Source organism: Grus americana, chromosome 19 (assembly GCF_028858705.1).
Source record: "Grus americana isolate bGruAme1 chromosome 19, bGruAme1.mat, whole genome shotgun sequence".
Taxonomy (NCBI): domain Eukaryota; kingdom Metazoa; phylum Chordata; class Aves; order Gruiformes; family Gruidae; genus Grus; species Grus americana.
Window position 1 is genome coordinate 8,897,102 of NC_072870.1, and position 19,775 is coordinate 8,916,876.

The 19,775-nt window shown below is 43.3% G+C and overlaps 1 protein-coding gene across 4 annotated transcripts in view; it reads left to right on the forward strand.

Annotated features, from left to right (window-relative positions):
* Positions 1-19,775, forward strand: part of VPS53 (VPS53 subunit of GARP complex) — a 68,845-nt gene that overhangs the window by 17,622 nt on the left and 31,448 nt on the right. For 2 of the 4 annotated variants that reach the window (XM_054848073.1, XM_054848075.1), the window contains 9 exons: positions 2,321-2,407; positions 2,699-2,814; positions 3,967-4,086; positions 9,817-9,895; positions 11,108-11,251; positions 12,386-12,528; positions 13,225-13,366; positions 14,943-15,044; positions 18,481-18,575. In XM_054848073.1, the coding sequence (XP_054704048.1) occupies positions 2,321-2,407; positions 2,699-2,814; positions 3,967-4,086; positions 9,817-9,895; positions 11,108-11,251; positions 12,386-12,528; positions 13,225-13,366; positions 14,943-15,044; positions 18,481-18,575 (1,028 nt within the window). Of the gene's footprint in view, positions 1-2,317; positions 2,408-2,698; positions 2,815-3,966; positions 4,087-9,816; positions 9,896-11,107; positions 11,252-12,385; positions 12,529-13,224; positions 13,367-14,942; positions 15,045-18,480; positions 18,576-19,775 lie in introns of all 4 variants that reach the window. The other 2 variants (XM_054848074.1, XM_054848076.1) reach the window with 2 other exon arrangements.

Sequence of the window (19,775 nt, forward strand, 5' to 3'; positions counted from 1 at the left end):
TGTTCCAGGGACAGATTTTAGGGGGGGAAGTTTGAGCACTGCTGCCTGTGCTGGTTTCCACCAAGCGCAGAGCAATGATCAGCACGAACATGTTCTTCAGGTGTAAACCAGTTTCCTGTACATAGTCTCTGCTGGTTTTTGTCACAATACTATTAAGCAGCACCGTGACTGTTAGAGAAATAGATTGAGTGTGGTTTCTTAACAGTGAGCAAAAGAGAAGCTGCTGATATGTTGGCAGCTAGAAATCCTTCTTTGGGCCATTATCTGAGGATAAATTATGGGCAGTAAATTTTGAAAAGGTCCCTATATTCAAGTAGATGATATTCTATCTCATGAGGAAAACAGCTAAGACAGTTTTCCCTTTGCGGATAGGGATTTTAATGTAAGACCTGTGATTTCCTGAGATGGAAGTCCTCACTTGCAGTATTGTTTACTCTGAACTTGGTTGCTGAAGGCTGTGGAGAACAAATGGCTTTGAGCTGCATTTTGATGCTTAAAGTAGGAAGTTGAACGCTCTTTTCCTTGGAGAGCAGGTTAGAGATGCCACCCCTGAGTGAAACGATTGCGGTGGATGGCTGGAGGTCTTAGAGTTTGCCTTGGCAGTCGTGCTAAGGAGAGCTGCTGTGGCTGTTGTCCGAGCCTGCATCTGAAAAATTAGCCCTTGGAGAGGGGAATGGGATCGGAGATGTGTCTAAGAAGCGTACGGCTAGTTGGGAATTTGGGGCGGTCCTGCTGCGTGTCCGCATTGCTCTGTTGTGCTACATGGTGTGTTGGACATCCCCAGGCTCCTTACAGCTGACGCTCTGTACCTTGCCTCCCGGTGGTTCTGCATTCACGGGATCCTGACAAATACCTATCCAGGCAAGTTGGTTTGAGATGATCCAAAGTTTGAGTAAGTTTTGTGAGATTGCCTTGGCTTTGGATATGAAGGAGGATAACATCTCTTTTTGGGGAATCTTTTTGTTGGCTGGCTAAAGCCTCATCTCTTCTTCTGGAGAATTCAGCAGCTCTGACTTCCCTTAGGATCATGCAGAGAAATTAGCATTTAACATTAGTGCTGAAGCAAAGGGAAACAGAGCAATTGGCATCTGTGAAGAATTTCAGGTTGACTTTTTTTTTTTTTAACAGACCTATCCAAATCTCAGAATACACAAGACAGTTACTGCTTGCTTAATAGCCCACTTGAGTAATGTGCTGCAGCCGTGGTCTGGGACTGAGTACAGAGACTATAGTTAAATATGTTGAAAGGAGCATTCTTTAGTTCTTTGGTTTGCACTTAATCCACATGCCTTTAAATGGAAGAGAACAGAAAACTTTATTCTAAAAGGTGGCTAGGCTGGAGCCAAATGAGAAGGTAGGTGGTGGTGTTCATTTCTGATACAGCTGTCCCTGCAGCACGTTTGTGTGTTCATTTCCCTTTGCGAACATGCTATATGATAGCTGTGTGACACTAATAGATAAAGTGTTAACTTTCACATGATTCAGAAGATATTTCAGAGGAGACTTTTTTTCCCCCTCTGGAAAATGAATTATAAAACATTTCCAACTTTTATACTTTTATTATAATGCAGCTATGTTCCAGCAAGAGCTCCTGGCGGATAGTTTGCTCATACATTTCCAAATGAAGATGTGTTAAATTTATTTGCTGAAGGAGCTTGTAGCTTGCACTGTAACCTTGGTCATGGGACTGGATATAAAAACAGAGGGATAGAAGCCCACTTAACAGCGGGAAACAAAGTGGAGCTGGAGCTGGAAATGTTATCAGACTGGGAAGGCGAAACGTGTTGAATTACTTCAGAAGTCAGATTTTGGACATGTGATTTTGGACATGTGGCTTCACTCATTGAATCCACGTGTAGTTCACACTGGTTGTGTGAGGTCAGGATGCACCATGGTTGTATAAAGGGGACCAGATGCCCCAAGAAGCTTGCAGTAAAATAGCACAAAAATCCAGGCGAGGTCTGTTTTTCCCGTGCTCGACCCTCTTTACCTGGTAAACCTGTGCCCTTTCGTCTGTGCCCAGAAAGAGCATTGAAATGTATTGCAGTAACCTTAAACCTATTCATAGTTCTTATTACAGAGGTGATTTCATAGAATATCTCAATCAGATTTTGCCAGAGCATTATTGTAAAATGGATACTGAAACCCTGGTCCAGTCAGGTTAAATATCCCAGCATGGTGCCTTCACTTTTGATGTGCTGATGATATTTTCATTGTAAGAAAACAGCTTCTCTCCACTGCTCCAGCCCAGGGGCTGTAGGGTGCAACTGTGAAATGGAATGCAGGTTTTCTTTCCGCTCTGACCTTGTTTCTTTTCCAGGCCCTGGAAGAAGCCCAGAAAGCCATTCAACAGCTCTTCGGTAAAATTAAGGATATTAAAGACAAGGCTGAAAAATCAGAACAAATGGTGAGCAGCAGTTTCTTTCTAGCCTATGAAAGGGAGGGGGACACTGACTTTTCTGACTTTTGCTTCCAGTTCTCATTAAGAAGGGAAGATTTTTTTGTCTTTGGTCCTGCTGACTGGTTGGTAATTTGCTGTCAACCATGTGTTGAATCTGTACCCTTGTCCTTGTGTTAACATGGCTGTAGAGCTAACACGCTTGTAGTCCCGAAGGGAGGAGAACATCCTTCTTATCTCCTTAAAATTTTGTTGCTGTGGCTTTATATTTAACCAAACTCTTGTTTTTTCATTCACTAGGTTAAGGAAATCACACGGGATATCAAGCAGCTCGATCATGCCAAGCGTCATCTGACCACCTCCATCACCACCCTCAACCACCTGCACATGTTGGCAGGGGGGGTGGATTCACTGGAGTAAGTATTTGAATTTTTAGTGGTACTTTGACGCCACTGCTTAGTACTTAAGTTTGGTGCAGTGCTCTGAATAGGTCTGTAACAGCTGCTTGTTTTTCTGGAGGGAAGTTTACTTAATAGGTTGCAGTCTTGATTTTTTGCTGGCAGATCTTTTCTGTGCTGTTCTGAGTGACCTGCAGCCTGTGTTGCTGTATTTAAAGGTGTGCAGCATCGATTGCTTGAATTGCTGTCGATCCTTGGTGATAAGGAATGAGTCTGGCTTCATTAAAGAGTAAGACAGTCTGTGCAGTTCGATATCCTCATTTGGGATGTGCTCTTCAGGGATTTGGGGGGATTTTTATCAGTCTTGTGTCTTAAACTGGAACGAGATCTCTTTTTTGGAAAGGTCTACTCTAGTTCTGAGAATGAGTTCAAAGAAGCCTTACAGCTTGTACTGTGTATGAAGCGGGGTTAGATGTTTCTAATAATCCTTTGTGGGTTTTTTAGTGTGCTTGAGGAACACACAGACTCGGGAAATTCAGTTTTTTACATGTTGCATCTGTGAAGTTGCAAGACCCAGGCACAGCCTGTTCTTGGATTGTAGTAAATTTTGCACGAACACTGGGTTGTTAAGCGTTCAGAATAAAAATTTACTTAGGCTGCTGTCTCCGTTGGAATGATCCTAAAGGATGAAATAAAAATAAATAAACTTGATTTTTTTTCTGTCAGTTCCCTGTGAAAGTTATTAACAGAAAAGCGAAGGCTAATAGCTTTTCGGCATAATGATTCCCTTCCCTGTGAAGCTTTAACTCACACTTTGTGTGTGATGATGAATGGCTTAACTCAGGTCATTATAGTGAAATAACATTTACTGCCTCCGGACCCATACTGGGAAGCGGATGCATTCAGTAGTTTACGTGTTCTTTGCCAAGTGTTGCTTTTGACATTTATGTTTTTTGAAGCATTGTTAGATGTGTGCCGGATTGGTTTATTTTAGCATCAGTTAAGTGAAACTTTAATGCTGCATTGGAATGTTAATGAAGAGTTGTGTATTTTAGAAAAATAAATGTCAATAGGGACCGGCATGACCCAGTGGGGGTGAGGTAACCTGTGGAATTACCACCCAGGATTTTCTTCGAACCTGCCTTTGTAAATGGTTAATTTCCTCTACAGGGCTATGACCAGGAGGAGACAATATGGGGAAGTTGCCAATCTTCTCCAAGGTGTCGTGAATGTGTTAGAGCACTTCAACAAATACATGGGGATTCCTCAGATTCGACAGCTTTCTGAAAGGTAAAATGATCAACCCTTGAGCACTTGCATGCCTGCTGGGAAGGAAGATTAGAAAATGCATTAGATGGAGTCAGTTTCTCAAGGATGTAAAGGCTGGACATGGTCCTTTGAGCTTCTCTCCAGCCAAAACAAACAGGTTAAAATTGGACACACTTTGCTCAAATCTTGAGCAGCCTATTCTGTTAAATAACAGTAATTAGTACGGATATAATTCATGAATGACCTGCGCATCTCATTGGCTTTTAATTTACTTACCTGGAGCAATATGTAGAAGTGCAAATTGGTTTATGTGATCTTCATGTGCAGGTGTTTGTGGTGAACCCTGAGGTGACGCTTTCTCCTGCCTTCTTGACCTGAGTGATACAGTTCAGCAGCCTGGCATGAAGCAGAAATAGATGCATTGCCACGGTGGTACTTGGGGCCCCTTTTTGCCCAGGCGTGTGCCGTACTGCTGTTGAATTGCTGTCAAACTGCGTAGTTGCCCAGGGGTTTAGGCAGGCAGGATTTCTTTCTGCGCATTTGCCAAACTCCATTATTCTGAGCACCTTGGGTTTCTTCTGGCAAAACCTGCTCCCGTTGCCCGGTTCTGCTGAGATTTCAGGTTTATAGCAAATCTTCCCCAAATGGCGTGCAGAACACCTGACTGCTCTGACATTTATGCTGAGCTCGTATAGTCTTGATTTTCTAACGTGGAGTTACGCATTCAAATTGGTGAGTTTTGGTGCAGCTCCAACAGCAAGTGCCCACCATTCTCAGCAGCAGCAGGTGAAGGCTCAGTGGTGACCAAACCACCAGATCTCCTAGGGTCTTGGCTTCATTTGGGACGTGACAGCCGGGGAGGGAACAAGGCCCTCCCTGTTCTACGGGCCATTGCTGTCCCTGGCCGAAACCTACTCTTCCTGCTTTACAGCAGGCTTTATTTCTCTCACATCACACGTATTATGTTTGCTTAACAGCCTGCAGTGGTGCCGAGCCCAGCTCAGAGGTGAAAACAGCCTATTAACGTTAGGGATGAACCTTTTTAATGATGCAGCCATACCTGATAGCATTTATTTTCAGTGTGAAAATTGCAAATCTATCACCACCGTCCTCTCGATGCCTGAGATGACTTTTCTCATTACAGAGGTACTTGAAGGAGCCTCCCAGGCACAGTAATTAATTTTTTTCGGTGATTCCCTTTGCTAAGACAGCAGCTGGCTGCCTGTGCTGTTTAGTGATGGAAACAGTGTTTGAATGATTTGTTTGTAATATTTTCATGTAAATCTGTTGGACTTTCTTTACGGTATAGATACCTCTTCCAGGAAACCCAGATGGAATCCATGAAACAGAGCAAAAGAAAAATCTACCCTAAATCTGAAAGAGAGAAGGGGCCTTGTTTGAACAAAGCATTTGACCATGAGCATTTGCTTAAATGAACATCAAGGAAATATAAACATATGTCAGTGCTTTTCTGAATTTAGGCTGTTGTCTATTCTAACCTCATGCTCAGAAAGATAGCTTGCTTCATTGTCTTCCGGAGTGGTAATGCCCTTGGGCAGAAACCTGCTGCCATTGGCCATTTTAAGGCCAAATATAACTTAAGCCTTGGTCCAGAATTCTGGCTGGTTTTCCCTTTCCGATGGATGATTATTTAATATTTTTGTAGTTGCCGATAATTATAGAAAACAATTCATCCTGCTGCTGAAAGGCACGGTGGTTTCGAGTCACGCCAGAGAGACTGGCAAGGACATGGAGGAAAACTTTTGTTTTAGTCTCCCTTCAAGATAAGGATCTGAAAAGCTTAAGAAGGTCTGTTCCTCCTATTTTTAGAATTGCCTCGGCAGGGTTTTCCTTCCAGTGTTTACACAGGGAGAGTTGCACCATCTGGTAGCGATAGAAGCAGCTGCTTGTGGGGTGAAAGGAGAGCTGCACCCAGGCTGTTGCTGGGATCTCTTTACTGCTTTGACATCCAGGCAGCAAATTACCACAGGGCAATCTACGGCACAGTAGTATCTGCTTTGGAGTTGGACTACGTGTGTATGTATTAGGGCCCAATTTGAAGTTGACCTCTCTCTCTTTGCTTGGAACTACTTTTCTGATTCAGGAAACATCAAAGGGAGTTTGCCTGGCTTCTCGCAGTGCTGTTTTTAGGCTGTGAAATTGCTGGGGTTTGATATCTCATGAATTTGGTTTAATCGTACAAGTGAAGCCTCCTTGGATGTGTGCAAAGGCAAGAAATGCTTTAGTAGATGTTGGCACTGACCTGTGACAGTAACCCAAGTCTATTATATACAATAAGTCTATTATATACACTGCTAAACAAGCAGATTCTGTTGCTTTCTTTAATAAAGAGCCTTTATTTCTTGGCGTGAATGGAGTGAAGCCAAATATGAATGGGAAACCATGGGAAGGAAGAGTGCCTGCTCGGTGGTGTTGGATGTGCTCTTTGTCATGGGGTGTTCAATTTAGGTTCCTGCTCCCAGATGCTGTGAAAACTAATGATGTGGCTTTAATGTTGCTTTCCACCTGTTCTGTCCCTTTGGAAATAACCAAACAAAATCCCACTGTGAGTATTCATTGGAAACCTGGACTGAACTCTCAATTAGTTGGCTTCTTGTGCTGGTCCTGTTGAGTATGGATGTAAAAATGTCACAACTGGCATCCGAATGTAAATATTTTCCTAATCGTGTTCCTAAAACAACTTCTTACATGGTGCATTGGAAGTTGTTTGTTGTAGTAAATAGGAATATTTTGTTATCTCTCAATTCTTTTCTGTTTTCTATCTGTGGAGGGAGTGTACAATTAGCAGTCACAAAGCCACCCATGAAAGTGGTCGAGAAAGCCTAGCAGATAGTGGAAAAAAACCTGGAAAGTATTTAGGAGAAAGATGATTATAAGTTTGCCACAGAAAAACAGGCTAGCTCAGCCTCTTTTTATCTCAGCAAGCTGCCAGGCATAGTTTAAGATTTCTGGTAGCTTTGGCTAAAGGAATTGTGGGTTTTAGTAATTTAATGTCATTTGAAACATAACAGTGGGTTTTCTTGTTTTTATTTTTTTTAAAGGCAGGGGAAACAGAGAACAAAAGCCACTAATAGTAAAACAAAAGTCAGAGAAACAAAAATCACTGATACTTGGGTAACCAAAGGTTTTGGCACATGTGAGAAATCCCAGGAAAACACAATTCCCTGCTGTGGCAAGGCAGGGCGGCTGCTGCGATACCCCAGCACACTGCCGGGGTGGAAAATGTAGTCAGGGAAAGATATCCTGATCAATCCGACCTGCCAAGAGATTCTAAATCTGTTATCAGCCGAGTGCCTGGGGTTGCTGAGCCTTGGTGAGCAATTCACTTTGTGCAGGTGGTTAAACACACACTCTCATACCCGTGCAGAAACGATCCTTCGGCGGTGAATGCAAGAGAAGCCAGCCATGGGGTCGAGGCTTTTGCTGCTGCAGTTTTTCCATTGCATGAAGATTTTTCTGAATTATTGAAAGGCTTACGGCTTTCCATGGGGGGCAGGAATCTCTAGTGGCTAAAGCGAGTGCCTTCCTGTGTTCTCTGCCTAAAGCAATCGCTCTGTAAAGAGATGGCGTAAAGGTTTTCATGTTTCTGGGTGCATGCTGGTGGAAAAAAATAATTGTACGTGTCTGTGTGTGTGTGTGCTTACATAAGGAGTGATAGTTCCTGGGAGGGCAGTGAGGCTCCCTGTCCTTGCTCACACATACCTAAACCTCTGGCTACTTTGATGTCTCTGCCCTATCCCTATCTTACAAAATATGAAGAGGAAGAAAAGAAAAAAGGCTAAAACTAATTTTCCCTGTTTGCTTTTGAGTGATTTTTAAGCAGGATAGATTTTTAAAAAATACATATTTTTAACATCTCAGTTCAGCAAGGCATTCCTGCAAGTTTCTTAAATTAAGGATATGAGAATCTCCATTAAGACTATCCTTAAGTACTTTTCTGAATCACAGCCTAAACCAACAAAACCCGTGGACAGAGCTTTTAACTGCTTGACAGTGCCTCTTTTAAATTTGTTGAGTATTTAGGAATCTGGCTGCTGCTCTTTTCTGTGCTGCCACTGTGCTTGCACTGCAGCTGTTGTCAAATGGGAAGGTCCCTGCAACCAGTCGTAAGGAAAGAAGTACCGCAGCTAATACTTTGGGTTGTTTAAACACACTCATTCATTTCTGTGACTCCTAATACTAAAGACTTCTTGTTTCCTGATTATTTAAAAGATAATTTTTTTCAATCCATGTTTAGTGTCTTTTTTCCTTCTTTTTTTCCTCCTTTCTCTTAAGGATCAAAGGGTTTGGTCCTGTGATGCTTTCTCACATGAATTACTGGTGCTTACTTGTGCAATTTAGGCAGGATTATACCTGTAGCTGTGGCTGCTTGGCTGGGTTCCTCCTTACTGCTTGAATTTCCCACTCCTCCTATTTCAACATATTAATGAATCCCTTTTGTTTTACAGTTACGAAGGTGTTAACTGGGGATCTATACCTGGAAGGGTATAGGAGTTTCTAAAGATTTCTGTGAAGCAGAGAGCTTTAGTGAGAATTAAGTTTGACATTGCAGGCAGGAAGCTTTTCCAGCAAAATCTCCATAAGTAAATCCTGGATAAGGCAGGTCATACATGCAGTTAAATGACAGATACAAAGTTATATTTCAACCATCACTTTTAAAGGCCTAGAATTTTCTGCATTTGGCACCATTAAAGAATCCAGCCTGTTCTCCAGCATTATCGGGTCATCTTTGTAGTGTTTCGCTACTAATGGACCTCAAATGGGAAGATTAAAGAGCCAGATCATTCCTTGATAAGGTTGAGGAGTCTTAAACAAAAAAAAAAATCCAAATTCTTCTCCCCACAGTCTGAACAAACATTTTCCCAAAAGTAAATGTAGCCATTCTTTCTAACATATCAATCTCAGTGGAAAAATCCACTGCTTTGAATGATCAGTTTAGACCTTAAAGTGTTTCCAGTATAATAAAAAGTGACGGAAGAATTCAAGGGCTGCAGAGGGATATAAGTGCCTAACTGTTTGTTTTGGCTCTGTCTAATATGTGTAGGCATTTCCATTTCCCTAGAAGTATCAATTAAGCCATATTAACTTTTATTTCTGGAAATTGGAAGCTTTATTCTCTCAGCTAAATAAAGAGCAAGATTGTGGTTTGTTCAAACTTTTTCACCCATTTCATACCTTTGCTCTTTTATGCTGCTTAAGACGTGGAGGATTTATTGGATAAAACCGCAGCCAACAGTATTCACATGGATGCATTTAAAAGTAGGTCAGTGCACCTGGAACTGTGAAAGGTTCACGATGAAGATTGAGACATTGTGAAGCTTTTTATGTGTTGGAAACATACTTTTGTTGAAATGTGATCAACGTACACGAATGTAAAGATAAATTGATCACATTGGCATTAAAGAAACCATGCTGATTTCTCAGCTGGTTAACTGGCCCTTACTGAAATACTAAATTGCAGCAGGGCAAGAGCACCTAGGATGTGTTCGGAGTCTCAGGGATCGATGCTGCAGAGCTGGAATGGTCATCCCGGTGTCATTCAGGGAACAAATGCTCTCCCAGTTTCGACATACAGGCCTTCTTAATGTGGATGTTTTCCTTTCGCCTGCTTTTTTTGTCCCTTAAAAACCTTTGTGTAGCTGTTAGCGCTTCAGTCCCCATTGTAGTAGTGTTTGCAGAAAATAAAACAAGTTGTTTTACCACCACCCTTGCTTCTTCTGTCTTCATCAGGGTGAAGGCAGCGCAGAATGAGTTGGGACAGCAGATCCTGGCTGACTTTGAGGAAGCCTTTCCTTCTCAAGGTACAAAGGTAAAGTTCTCACTTCCCCTCTTCCTCCCGTTGAAAAGTGTTGCTGAAAACTATCTGACATAATTGTCATCAGCTTTTATCTCATTCTACTTCTAGATTTGATATCGCTCTGTTTCAGGAGTTATTTTAGAAAGCAAACGAGCCTCCCAAGCTGTAGGGTGGTAGGTTTATTTCTCACTGTTTCTATCCAGTGAATATGGCAGAGAAATAACAGCCTTCCTCTGCCATGCTGCGCACATCTGTTGCGGTGAGGTCTGCAAGCCAGGAGTGCCCCGAGCAATTCGTGTGTGGCCCTACAGACCAGAATGGGGTTCCCTCAGCATCTCACCCAGGTTACTGGTTATTTGCTGGACACAGAAGGTTCACGTTGTGTTTAGGGAAAACCAAGCACAGGCTGGCTGTCGATGTGCTGCCACCGAGTTTGTCTCTGGATTACTCAGCACGGATACAAATCTGAGCTAGGGCTAAGGCACCAAATGTGCTTCCCCAAAATTATGCATCCAAATGTTTGCAGACAATGCGTGTGGGGGGGTAGGTGTCAATTTGAATTTATTTCAAAGAAAACACTAGCTCTGTCTTCCAGAGTACCAGCTTTGCTGGTTTCTTCATAAAACTAGCAAGTACCGAAATGAGAAAACTGTTTCGAACAGATCCTTGATGAAGGGCAAATCTCTGTCCATGTGATGTAGCTTCAAAACAGCATATTTTTTTAAAATGCTTTTAAATTTTCTGTCTTCTCCACTAACATCATGGTATGCCAATACAGGCCAGCAGATGCTACTTCAGGTGTTGCAAGTTGATCATCTCTGGACTGCTTCTTTCCCCCATTAATTTGGCCTTGCAGTTTTGCTTGTCCCACTGGTCAGCCACTTCTCTTAGCTTTTCCTCAGAACATCTAGGCCGATGAAAGGCTTTGCAGAAGTGATGAGACAACGGTTCTTTCTGTAGACGGAGCTGGCTGCTCTTCTGCGGTAGGGAGCTTTCTGGCTGTTGAGCTACGGAACAATTTTACAGCCAGTGAAATGAAAGGAGCTCCATTTTCATCCAACAGAAGATAGATGCCTAAGTGATAATAAAAAGTAGCAGCAGAAGCATCAAAAAGAGAAGAATAATGGGAAAGGATAAAACCAAGATAACCTGGACGCAGTACAATTTGCAATCACCCATTCAGCTATTTAACCTTAAATCATTTGTTCCTGTTTATTTTGATAGAGGCCTGGTGGACCCAGCAATGTCCTACGTGATGCGTGTCTAGTCGCCAACGTCCTGGATCCCAGAATCAAACAGGAAATCATCAAGAAATTTATTAAACAACACCTCTCAGAGTATCTGGTCCTTTTCCAGGAAAACCAAGATGTAAGGGAAGCTTAGCAAGCTACATTTGGATTTCACATTTTGCTTTGCTGGCGTTCACAAAGTTCACATTTCCACAGGTTCCTGTGGTGAAGTGTTTCTAAGGCGAGGGCTCGGAAGCAGCAATTGTGGGTGTGAGGTGGATGGGCCGATGAGTTGGGAGGCAACGTTGTCTCTGCCAGGATGACTTCCTCCCACCTTAGACCTCAGCTTCATAGATCAGCACTGGAAATGTTTTCTGCTCCTGTTGTAAATATATAAATTCAAGTTAGGTATACTTTCTGCCCTGTAAAGGGCTGAAAAATTAAACTCTGAAAATTGCAAACCCCGAAACTTTAAAAGCAACAAAAGAACCCCCTACCAAACACAAAAAAACCCCCAAAATGCCTAAAAATGCGGGGGAAGAGTTTCCAGGAAGTGATTAATCTGTGTAGCTAATTTTTAAACTTCCTGTCTTTATGCTAACAGCTTTTTAAAAAATTTACTGTAATCGTCTTGGATTTGAAAAAAAAAAATATTTTGTATCAAAATATATTTTAAAAATGTCAAAATTTTGACAGTTTCTGACAAAGAGGAGAAAAAGCCTAAAATGCTTCATTTTAAATAGTATTTTTCCATCAACTTCTTTTTGATTAGTCTCTCTACTTTTTGGCTAGAAAGCACTAATATTGGGGGGAAAAATCCGATCCTGCTCATGTTGTAAGATTTCTCATAGAAGTTTGTGGGCCCACAGTCTCCAGAGTGTGAAAACCAGCTGAACGTGAGAATCCAGAAATTTCTGTGTTCTCATCCCGCTGTTGACTTTAACCTCTCTGTCTGCGAAACAAAGAGGGTGGGATCAAGTGAATTATTATTGGATTGAGTTTTCAATAGTACCTACATGATTTAGGAGTACTGTTATCCTCATTTTCAACAGAACTTGCTCTCTTAATTTGCACAAGATAGGGTTTTCAGTCTGGCGTGTGTTTAAGCACTTTGAAGAATGACTGTTAGCATTCAAAGTATTATTAATAGCGGTCAAGTTAGCTTTGATCGATAGCCCAAGCTCCTCTGCGAAACTGCAGCAGCATGATTAAGCAGGCAGGCTGAATATTAGCAGCTGGCGCTGTTAAAGATGATATTCTCCATCTTATTCAGGTGGCCTGGCTGGATAAGATTGACAGGCGCTATGCTTGGATAAAGCGTCAGCTGGTGGACTACGAGGAGAAGTACGGGCGCATGTTTCCCCAGGAGTGGTGCATGACGGAGCGCATCGCTGTGGAGTTCTGCCACGTCACGAGGTGAGCGCTTGGGGACCTCACGATGCATCCCAGCAGGGTCACCTTCCTTAAAACAAAAGGTTGGCTTGTCTTTCGCCAAATCGATCATATACCCTTAGGACTGTAAAGACAGTCTTCAAATATCTATGTAGAGTCGTCCACGACTAAAAGCAAGCGAGGAGTGCAAACCCTGAGGAGTACCGCTAAAACTGCATGTGCTGTTGAGGGAGCGAGATGATGTGGAAATCAATTTTCACTGTAATAGAGGTAAAAATCAGTAGTATTGGAGGCCAAGTGAAATAGTGTGAGCTGACTATGGTGTGACTGCCTCAGACCGTGCTCTTTGCCAGCCAGAGATGGGGGACCAGAGGAGGGTGCCAGCTGGAGTCCCAGTAGCACTGTTGCCTTTGTTCTGGGACCCCAGTCAGAGACACTGCCCTTCCCCAAGTTTGATACTGCGGGCTTTCCTGGCTGCAGTGGTGCGCTGGGTGTTAGGAGATGGGGTCCTGTTACCCACAAAGCTCTAAACAACTGTGGTTGTGTTTGAAATGTGATCTGTAAAGCAGTTTTATGTTAGAGAGGATCTTAGGAATTAGCTCGAATTTTGTGATGAAAGTGTCTCTAGGGAGTAGACTGAATTACAATCTTACATTTCAGATTTTTCTCCTTATGGGAAACCACATTTGTTTTTTTCGGTTTTCCCCCTCTCTCTTTCAGGACAGAGCTTGCTAAGATAATGCGCACAAGAGCAAAGGAGATCGAGGTGAAATTGCTTTTGTTTGCAATTCAGAGGACAACCAACTTTGAAGGACTTCTGGCTAAACGCTTCTCAGGTTGCACTCTAGCTGATGGGACAGTGGTAAGGGGATTTCTAAAGAGCAACCCTTTAGTCCACAGCTGCTTCGGGAGAAAAATGCCCCCTCTCACACAGCTACGGTCGTAATGAGAGACTGCAGAAAGCGTCACCTCCAGCCTCCTCTTGCCCTGGCAGGTTCGAGCGTTTAGTGTGACTGTGCTTAGTGGTTTGTAATTGGGAAGGTGATTCCTGATCTTGCAGAGTGTGGTGGAGAAGATGGCACAGGACTCACAAGAAGGAAAATACACTGATTGTGTACTTTTTTGGTTCTCCTGAGCCCTGTGCTGTTTGCAACTGAAGCCACGTTGCTGTGGAGAACCACAAAGTAATTATGGCATGGTGACTGCATTATAATGTTTGTTCTCTGCATGTCGATGACACATTATAACTAAAAGTCCCCTCTTCTCTTCGTTTCTAGTTACCACACGTTCACCGCATGGTACCAACTTTCAATCCCACATTGTCTGTTGGGTTAGTCTTGCTTGCAGGGGCGTTAGTAGCTTCTACTTTTCAGTATCTCATTTGGTAGATTGGAAAGGCAGAGCCAAGAGAAACAGCTCAGTGAATATCTCTGGGGTCATCTCTTTGCTTTTTCTGCCTGAAATATCAGCCAAGAGCGCTACCAGCCCAGTGCCCTGGGAGCACAGAGTCCACGTGTGGCTCAGAAGCCACTGGTTTGAGGTTGGCTTCTCTGTCCAGCTGGTGTCTTGAAGCTTACTTGGATGTGATAATTCAGCCTACAAGGCAAGCCTGCTGGACCTGTTTGTAATTTGCTGTGCATCAGTAGGTGCCGCTAATTAAAAAGGGAAGTCCTGTAAGGTTTTCCTCCTGGCCGAATTTAGATCTCTCAAGAATATGGCTTTATTTTTCTGACAAATTTCATGGAAAATTTGCGGTTTTAATTAAATTGGCTTCACTGGGCTGTTACTCTTTTGGAGAAGGTAGGCACAGAAGCTGTTAGAACGGAAAAACAGAAGGGGAAGGTGTGGCTTGAAATAAAAGAAAATCCTCTGTCCACCTTTCTGAGCTGCCCAGAGGCTATGACACTCTGGATGTCATCATCTGACCTGTTTTGTACATGAAATGAAGGCCATAATTATAAGTGGCTATCTGGCGAGTGCACAGTGGGGACAAGCAGTCTGCTGGGAGCAGTAATGCAGGATTTACTACAGCAGCGGAGTTTTGGGTCCTGCTGTCCTGGGTCTTCCTGGTGGAGACCACGTGCTTTGGAGCGTGTGGTTTGAGAGAGTGGAAATTTGGCGCCAAAACGCCTCTTCCAGGAACGATTCAGGCAGAGCGGGTGAGCGTGGGTGCAAGAGCAGCAGGCTATAAGAGGGTGCTGGAGTGTGCTGGTGGGGCGATGGAGGGGGAACCAGACTCTGGCCCTGTCGTAGGAGGGAGTGTGCTCTAACCTTGATGGAGAGGCAGCATGTGGCCCTCTGCAGTCACCTCTGTGCTTGGGGAAGACAAAATGCTGTGCAGTGCTTTGAAGGGCTTAATAAAGCAAACCATGGATGCAGCTGTGTGCCAGAGGGGGCAAAACAGACTGTTCTCTAAGGAGCTTCCTCTTTTTGAACAGAAGAAGCCAGAAGTGCCACCTCCCTCCACCAACCCATTTCTGGAGGATGAAACTGGGACAGAGACAGATGAGATTGTGATCGAGAAAACTGATATGGACAAAGTAAGTCTTTGAAACTCTCCAGTTGTCAGTGAGGTGGTCTCTGTGTCAAAAATCTCTGGTGGTGCCTAAGCTTTTCCCATCACATTGATTTGAAAGGTTTGTTTCCACAGCAATTAATTTAGCGTAGTTTTGATCCTCTGTGCAGCATACAGGCTCCCAGTACGACCGTGGTTTGCTCTGGCTCACTTCACTGAAACCAAAGCAATCTTTATTTCGGTTAATAGTGTGGAGACAATCCCACCACGTGAGAGTGAGTTGGATTCTGTTCTAGCCCATGCAGCAACAGCTCAGAAGTAACTGCAGGATTTCTGTCAGAGAAAGATGAACTAGCATAGTTGGGTTTTCAGATCCCAGAAGAAGCTCCCATTGCAAGCAGTTGCAATTCATATTTTGCTTTGTCAGCCAAGCAAACTTAAGTCTGGAGTCACCAGGCAACTCATTGAACTTTCAAGTGTCACTTCTAGATTTTCACTCCAAATACATGATTTCTGGGATTTTTATCTCTATAGTGCTTTTCATCCATTACCTCTGCAAAGCAGGCAACACCTAACCACTTGTAAAAGCACTGGGTTTCCAAAGCCCTCTGCAAACATTAAAGGAGTGAATAGTAAATGCAATTGTTTTAATTGGCACCAGTATCAAAGCGTGTAAGCCCCATATTTTTTACTCACCAGACAGACGTTTTCTAAGTGTTCAATTCAGAGTTGCTTGGGGAAGGTACTACCCTCTGTTCGGTGAGTTTACAGCCCTGTAAACGGGCCATTTACACCCTGATGGATGACCAGGGCCCTAGGACCTACTCAGATCCTTGCCCCTGGGGTGTTTGTGGGGTGGTAGCTCTCCTCCAGCACAGTTTGGTGCATTGCATCCCCTCCAGATTTTCACAGGAGCAGGGCAGCCCTCTGCTTTCCACCCACAGCAGAAGTCCTGAAATAGAATGATTAAGCAAAGTTTTGTTCTTTCCATTAAAATACAACCTGGCCAGTTGGTGTTGGCCAGACTTTATCAGTGATCTAGAAGACAGAGATTGGGAGCTTGGGGAAACACCTGTGTGGTGTATTTTTGTGAAGAGCTTGCTTTCCACTGTCTGTAATGGCTGGGGGAAGCTTGGCTCCGATGTGCAGTGCTGGGCTGAGAGGACGTCCTTGGAGAAATCAGTGGTGCTAGAAGGCAGGTGAAGAGATAAATTGCAAAGCGTTTTTTTAGGCTGGTTAGGGCTGGTTTTAGCAAACAGTAAAATGCCCTGCACTGGCCAGAAACAGTTCAGGTGCTCTGCTCCCTGTACTTGAGGAGGCTGGTGCGAAGCCATCCATTGAGCTATCCCTTGAAATGCCGTTTGTGGTGAGGTTGCCCTTATTTTTCTGGGTGCGCCCTGCGTTAATCCTCACAACGCAGTGCTGGGCTCTACTGCAAGGGCAGTTGCCCCGCAGGCATCTGTCTGCCAAATGGGAGCCCCGTAAGCCCCGGTATTTCAATTTCAGAGTGCCAACATCTGAGGGTTAGTGCTGGTGAGTTCATGTTGGAGGTCTCATCATCTGTCACTCGCTGAAGAAGAGAAGGGACAGGAAGGGTTGAAGATGAAGAGTTTTAAGTGATAAAGCTCTTCTGAGACACTAGTCCTGAGAATTCAAGACACTTGGGAGTGTAAGAGGGAGCACAAGAGTTGTGGGGGGAGGGAATCCATGTTAAAAAAGAACCTCTTTTAGTGAATCCTAGCAGTTCGTTTTAATCTGTTTACTTTGGATAGTAATGAAAGGAAACTGGGCCAGCTGCAGACCTCCTTACTGTGACAACAGTAACCTTTTATTATTTCCATCAAACTCAAGGAGGAAATAGCTTAAACATCTGCAGCTTTTGGACAGGATTGCACGCTCAGAAATACAGCTTCACTGCTACTGTTAAAAGATTTAGTATTCTCTCCACCAGACACGCTGGGAGCAGCGTGATGCAAAGACACATGCGCACACACAGCAAACCAGTCCTGCGTTAGGAGTCGGCTCTTCCAGCCTGGTAAATCATAAACATCATGAATCTGCAACCTTGTGTTGGCGCTGCCATCCTGGAGGCTTGGCGACTGGAAGGTTTCTGTAATTGCCACCTATTGTTTTCCTCCCAGCTCCGATGAACGTGTGCATCCAGCTGCAACGGGCAGGCACTGGCAGAGGGGCTGGGGCGGAGAATGCTGGGTAGCGGCTCTCTCCCAAAGCTGTAAAAACGTACATTCTCCAGTCATGCTTGTAGTGAGAAGGTTAATGAAGCCATTCTCATAGAGGTGGTCTGGTCTCCATAAAACCGTTTGCGCGCTTTAGGTTTGCAATCATGTGTTAGTATTCACTGTGTCTTTGAGTCTTAATTACTTCTGAGAAATGCTTGCTTGTCATTCTTTGCTATTTCTGCAAATTACTTTGTGCTACCTCCTCTGTCATTTAGGGGAGAGTATGTCCTTTAGGCTTTCTTGTTTTGTTTTTCTTATACTAAAAAAAATTCAGCTGGAAAAATTCATATCTTCATTGGCTGGGAGTTGATTCTGGCTTTTGTGGAGAGAGGCAAGAATTCCATTCCAGAGTCACTGCAGCCCTCTTTGCAGGCAGTGAAAAATTGTCAGCTTGCCCACAAGCAAAAAGAAATATTGCCTATCAGTAAAAAAAAATTAAAAATCTAGCTGTAGAGCGAAGATGAGCTTAAAGGCGCTGCCCAGCCTGGTACTCAAACATGCACACCGTTAAGCATATGAGCAGTCCCAGTGGCTTCAGTGAGATAAGCTTGGCCACTGCGTAGAGTGCAGGACTAACCTAAAGTGAGAGTAAACCGGATGACTCCCAAATGGCATGTGTGCTTAATGCTGTAAATATGATTTTAAAAATAGAAGTCTTTGCATCCGCAGAAACATGTTTCACAGTGAAAGCAGTCCCGTAATGTTGCCTGTATAAGTTCAGCTCCTCCAGTAATTGCATTCTGTTTATCCAAATAAAATTCATCCAGATGAAGCCTGTAACTTTGAGTTATTATCCTTAATGTTCTAAAATGTAGGGGTTTTTCAATGTTGCTTCCAAATAACTGCTGCGTTTCATTTCAGAGGTGACTAGTGGAGTCTTGTTACTATTTGAAGGGTGCAGCAAGGTTTTATTTACAAACTGCATTCAGATTCTTCTGCTGAAAACTGTTAGCATGCAGCAGTCTTCTCTTTAAGGATAAGAATATTTTACATGCGAAAAGAGAATTCCTTGGAATACTAACAGCTGTGTAAGAGCAAGGAAAGACTTCAACACGCTGACGCTGTATATACTGTTGATTACATGCCTTTGATTGTTTGACAGTAAATTTGTGTGTGGTAATATTTCTAAAGACTTAGCTCCTTCTGTGCTGTTGCACTCCTGTTTCTTCCAGGTCTTACAAGGCAGGTTTGAAACCAACACTCCTAAATGTTTTCTTACAGCCAAAGAAGCCAAAGGTCCCTGACAATCCTTTTCATGGCATTGTTTCCAAGTGCTTTGAGCCTCACCTTTATGTGTATATCGAGTCCCAGGACAAGTGAGTAACCAGCATGCTCTTTTGGGTTTGTTTGCTTTTGAATGTGTATTACAGTTGCATTGTACTAGATTCTCTACTCAAGCTGCAGAAAATTAATTTCTTGAAAGTCCGCTTTCTGATTTCATCAGGAGCAGTATGTGTGGTTCAAGAAAGTTAGAATGAGTAGGGCCTTTGCTTGGGCAAAAATGAGCATTCAGAGGGCTGTGGACGTTGGTTTCATCTGTAATCGCAAAGGCCTGCAGGAATGATGCCCACTGCCTTTCTGCGGAAGAGGCTTAGTGTTTCTGAAATTGCTTCTGTTGCCTCTGCAATTCCCACTGCAAACATATGCCTTCCTTTCATCTCATGTCTTCCACAAATAGTAGGTTTGCTTTTTCTGTAAAATACACATGTGGCTTCGTAGCAGAGGAGTTTCAAGATTTGCTTTACAGAAATAAGTTATTTGAGATCCTTAGATGAAAGCTGCTGTAGATGAGCTGGCTGTAAGATAACATTATCATCGCTCACAGATGGGGACTTTGTCAGGGGCTTTAATCCCTGGAACCCTTCTTCATCTTCCTCTTTGACTTGCAGCAAAATAACTTGAATGAAAGGAGCTTTCAGCTTAGAGCTCTGCGAAGTTTTTAGAGCTCTCACCGCACTTTGTTGAGCGCCTTGATTCACACCAGGGTTTAAATAACATCTCTCTAACAACTGCAGTGCCAACTGGGAGAGGAGACAGTTGAAAAAGGTTCAGTACAGTCTTTTAGCGCAGGTTAGTGGCTGGAAAGGAGAAGGAGGTGCCTGCCTCACGTAACTCATCTGTCTGTGCCCTTCTATCTTCCAAGGACTTACAGATGCAAGAGCGCATATATCGAGGCTCTTGATGCCCTGATTTTGTCCAAACTCCAAGATAGCCATCTTGAAAAAGCTTTCCTTTGTCCCATCAACCTTTTATGCTTAAAAAATAATTAAATAAATAAAACCTTGCACAATGGCCTGTCATGCTGGGTTTAGATTCCGCTCTGCAGTATAACAAAGGGAAACAGATACTTCCCTCAGCCAACTGAGCACTAACTTGTTTGAATTTTTCTTCCCTTCTCACTGGGGGCCATTTTAATCCCCGTTTTGGTAATTCTACCCCGCTGTGCTCCTAGCCCTTTCGGTTGCTTTTTTTTTTTTTCCTTTTCCTTTACAATCGTGAGATGTTTTATATTAGCT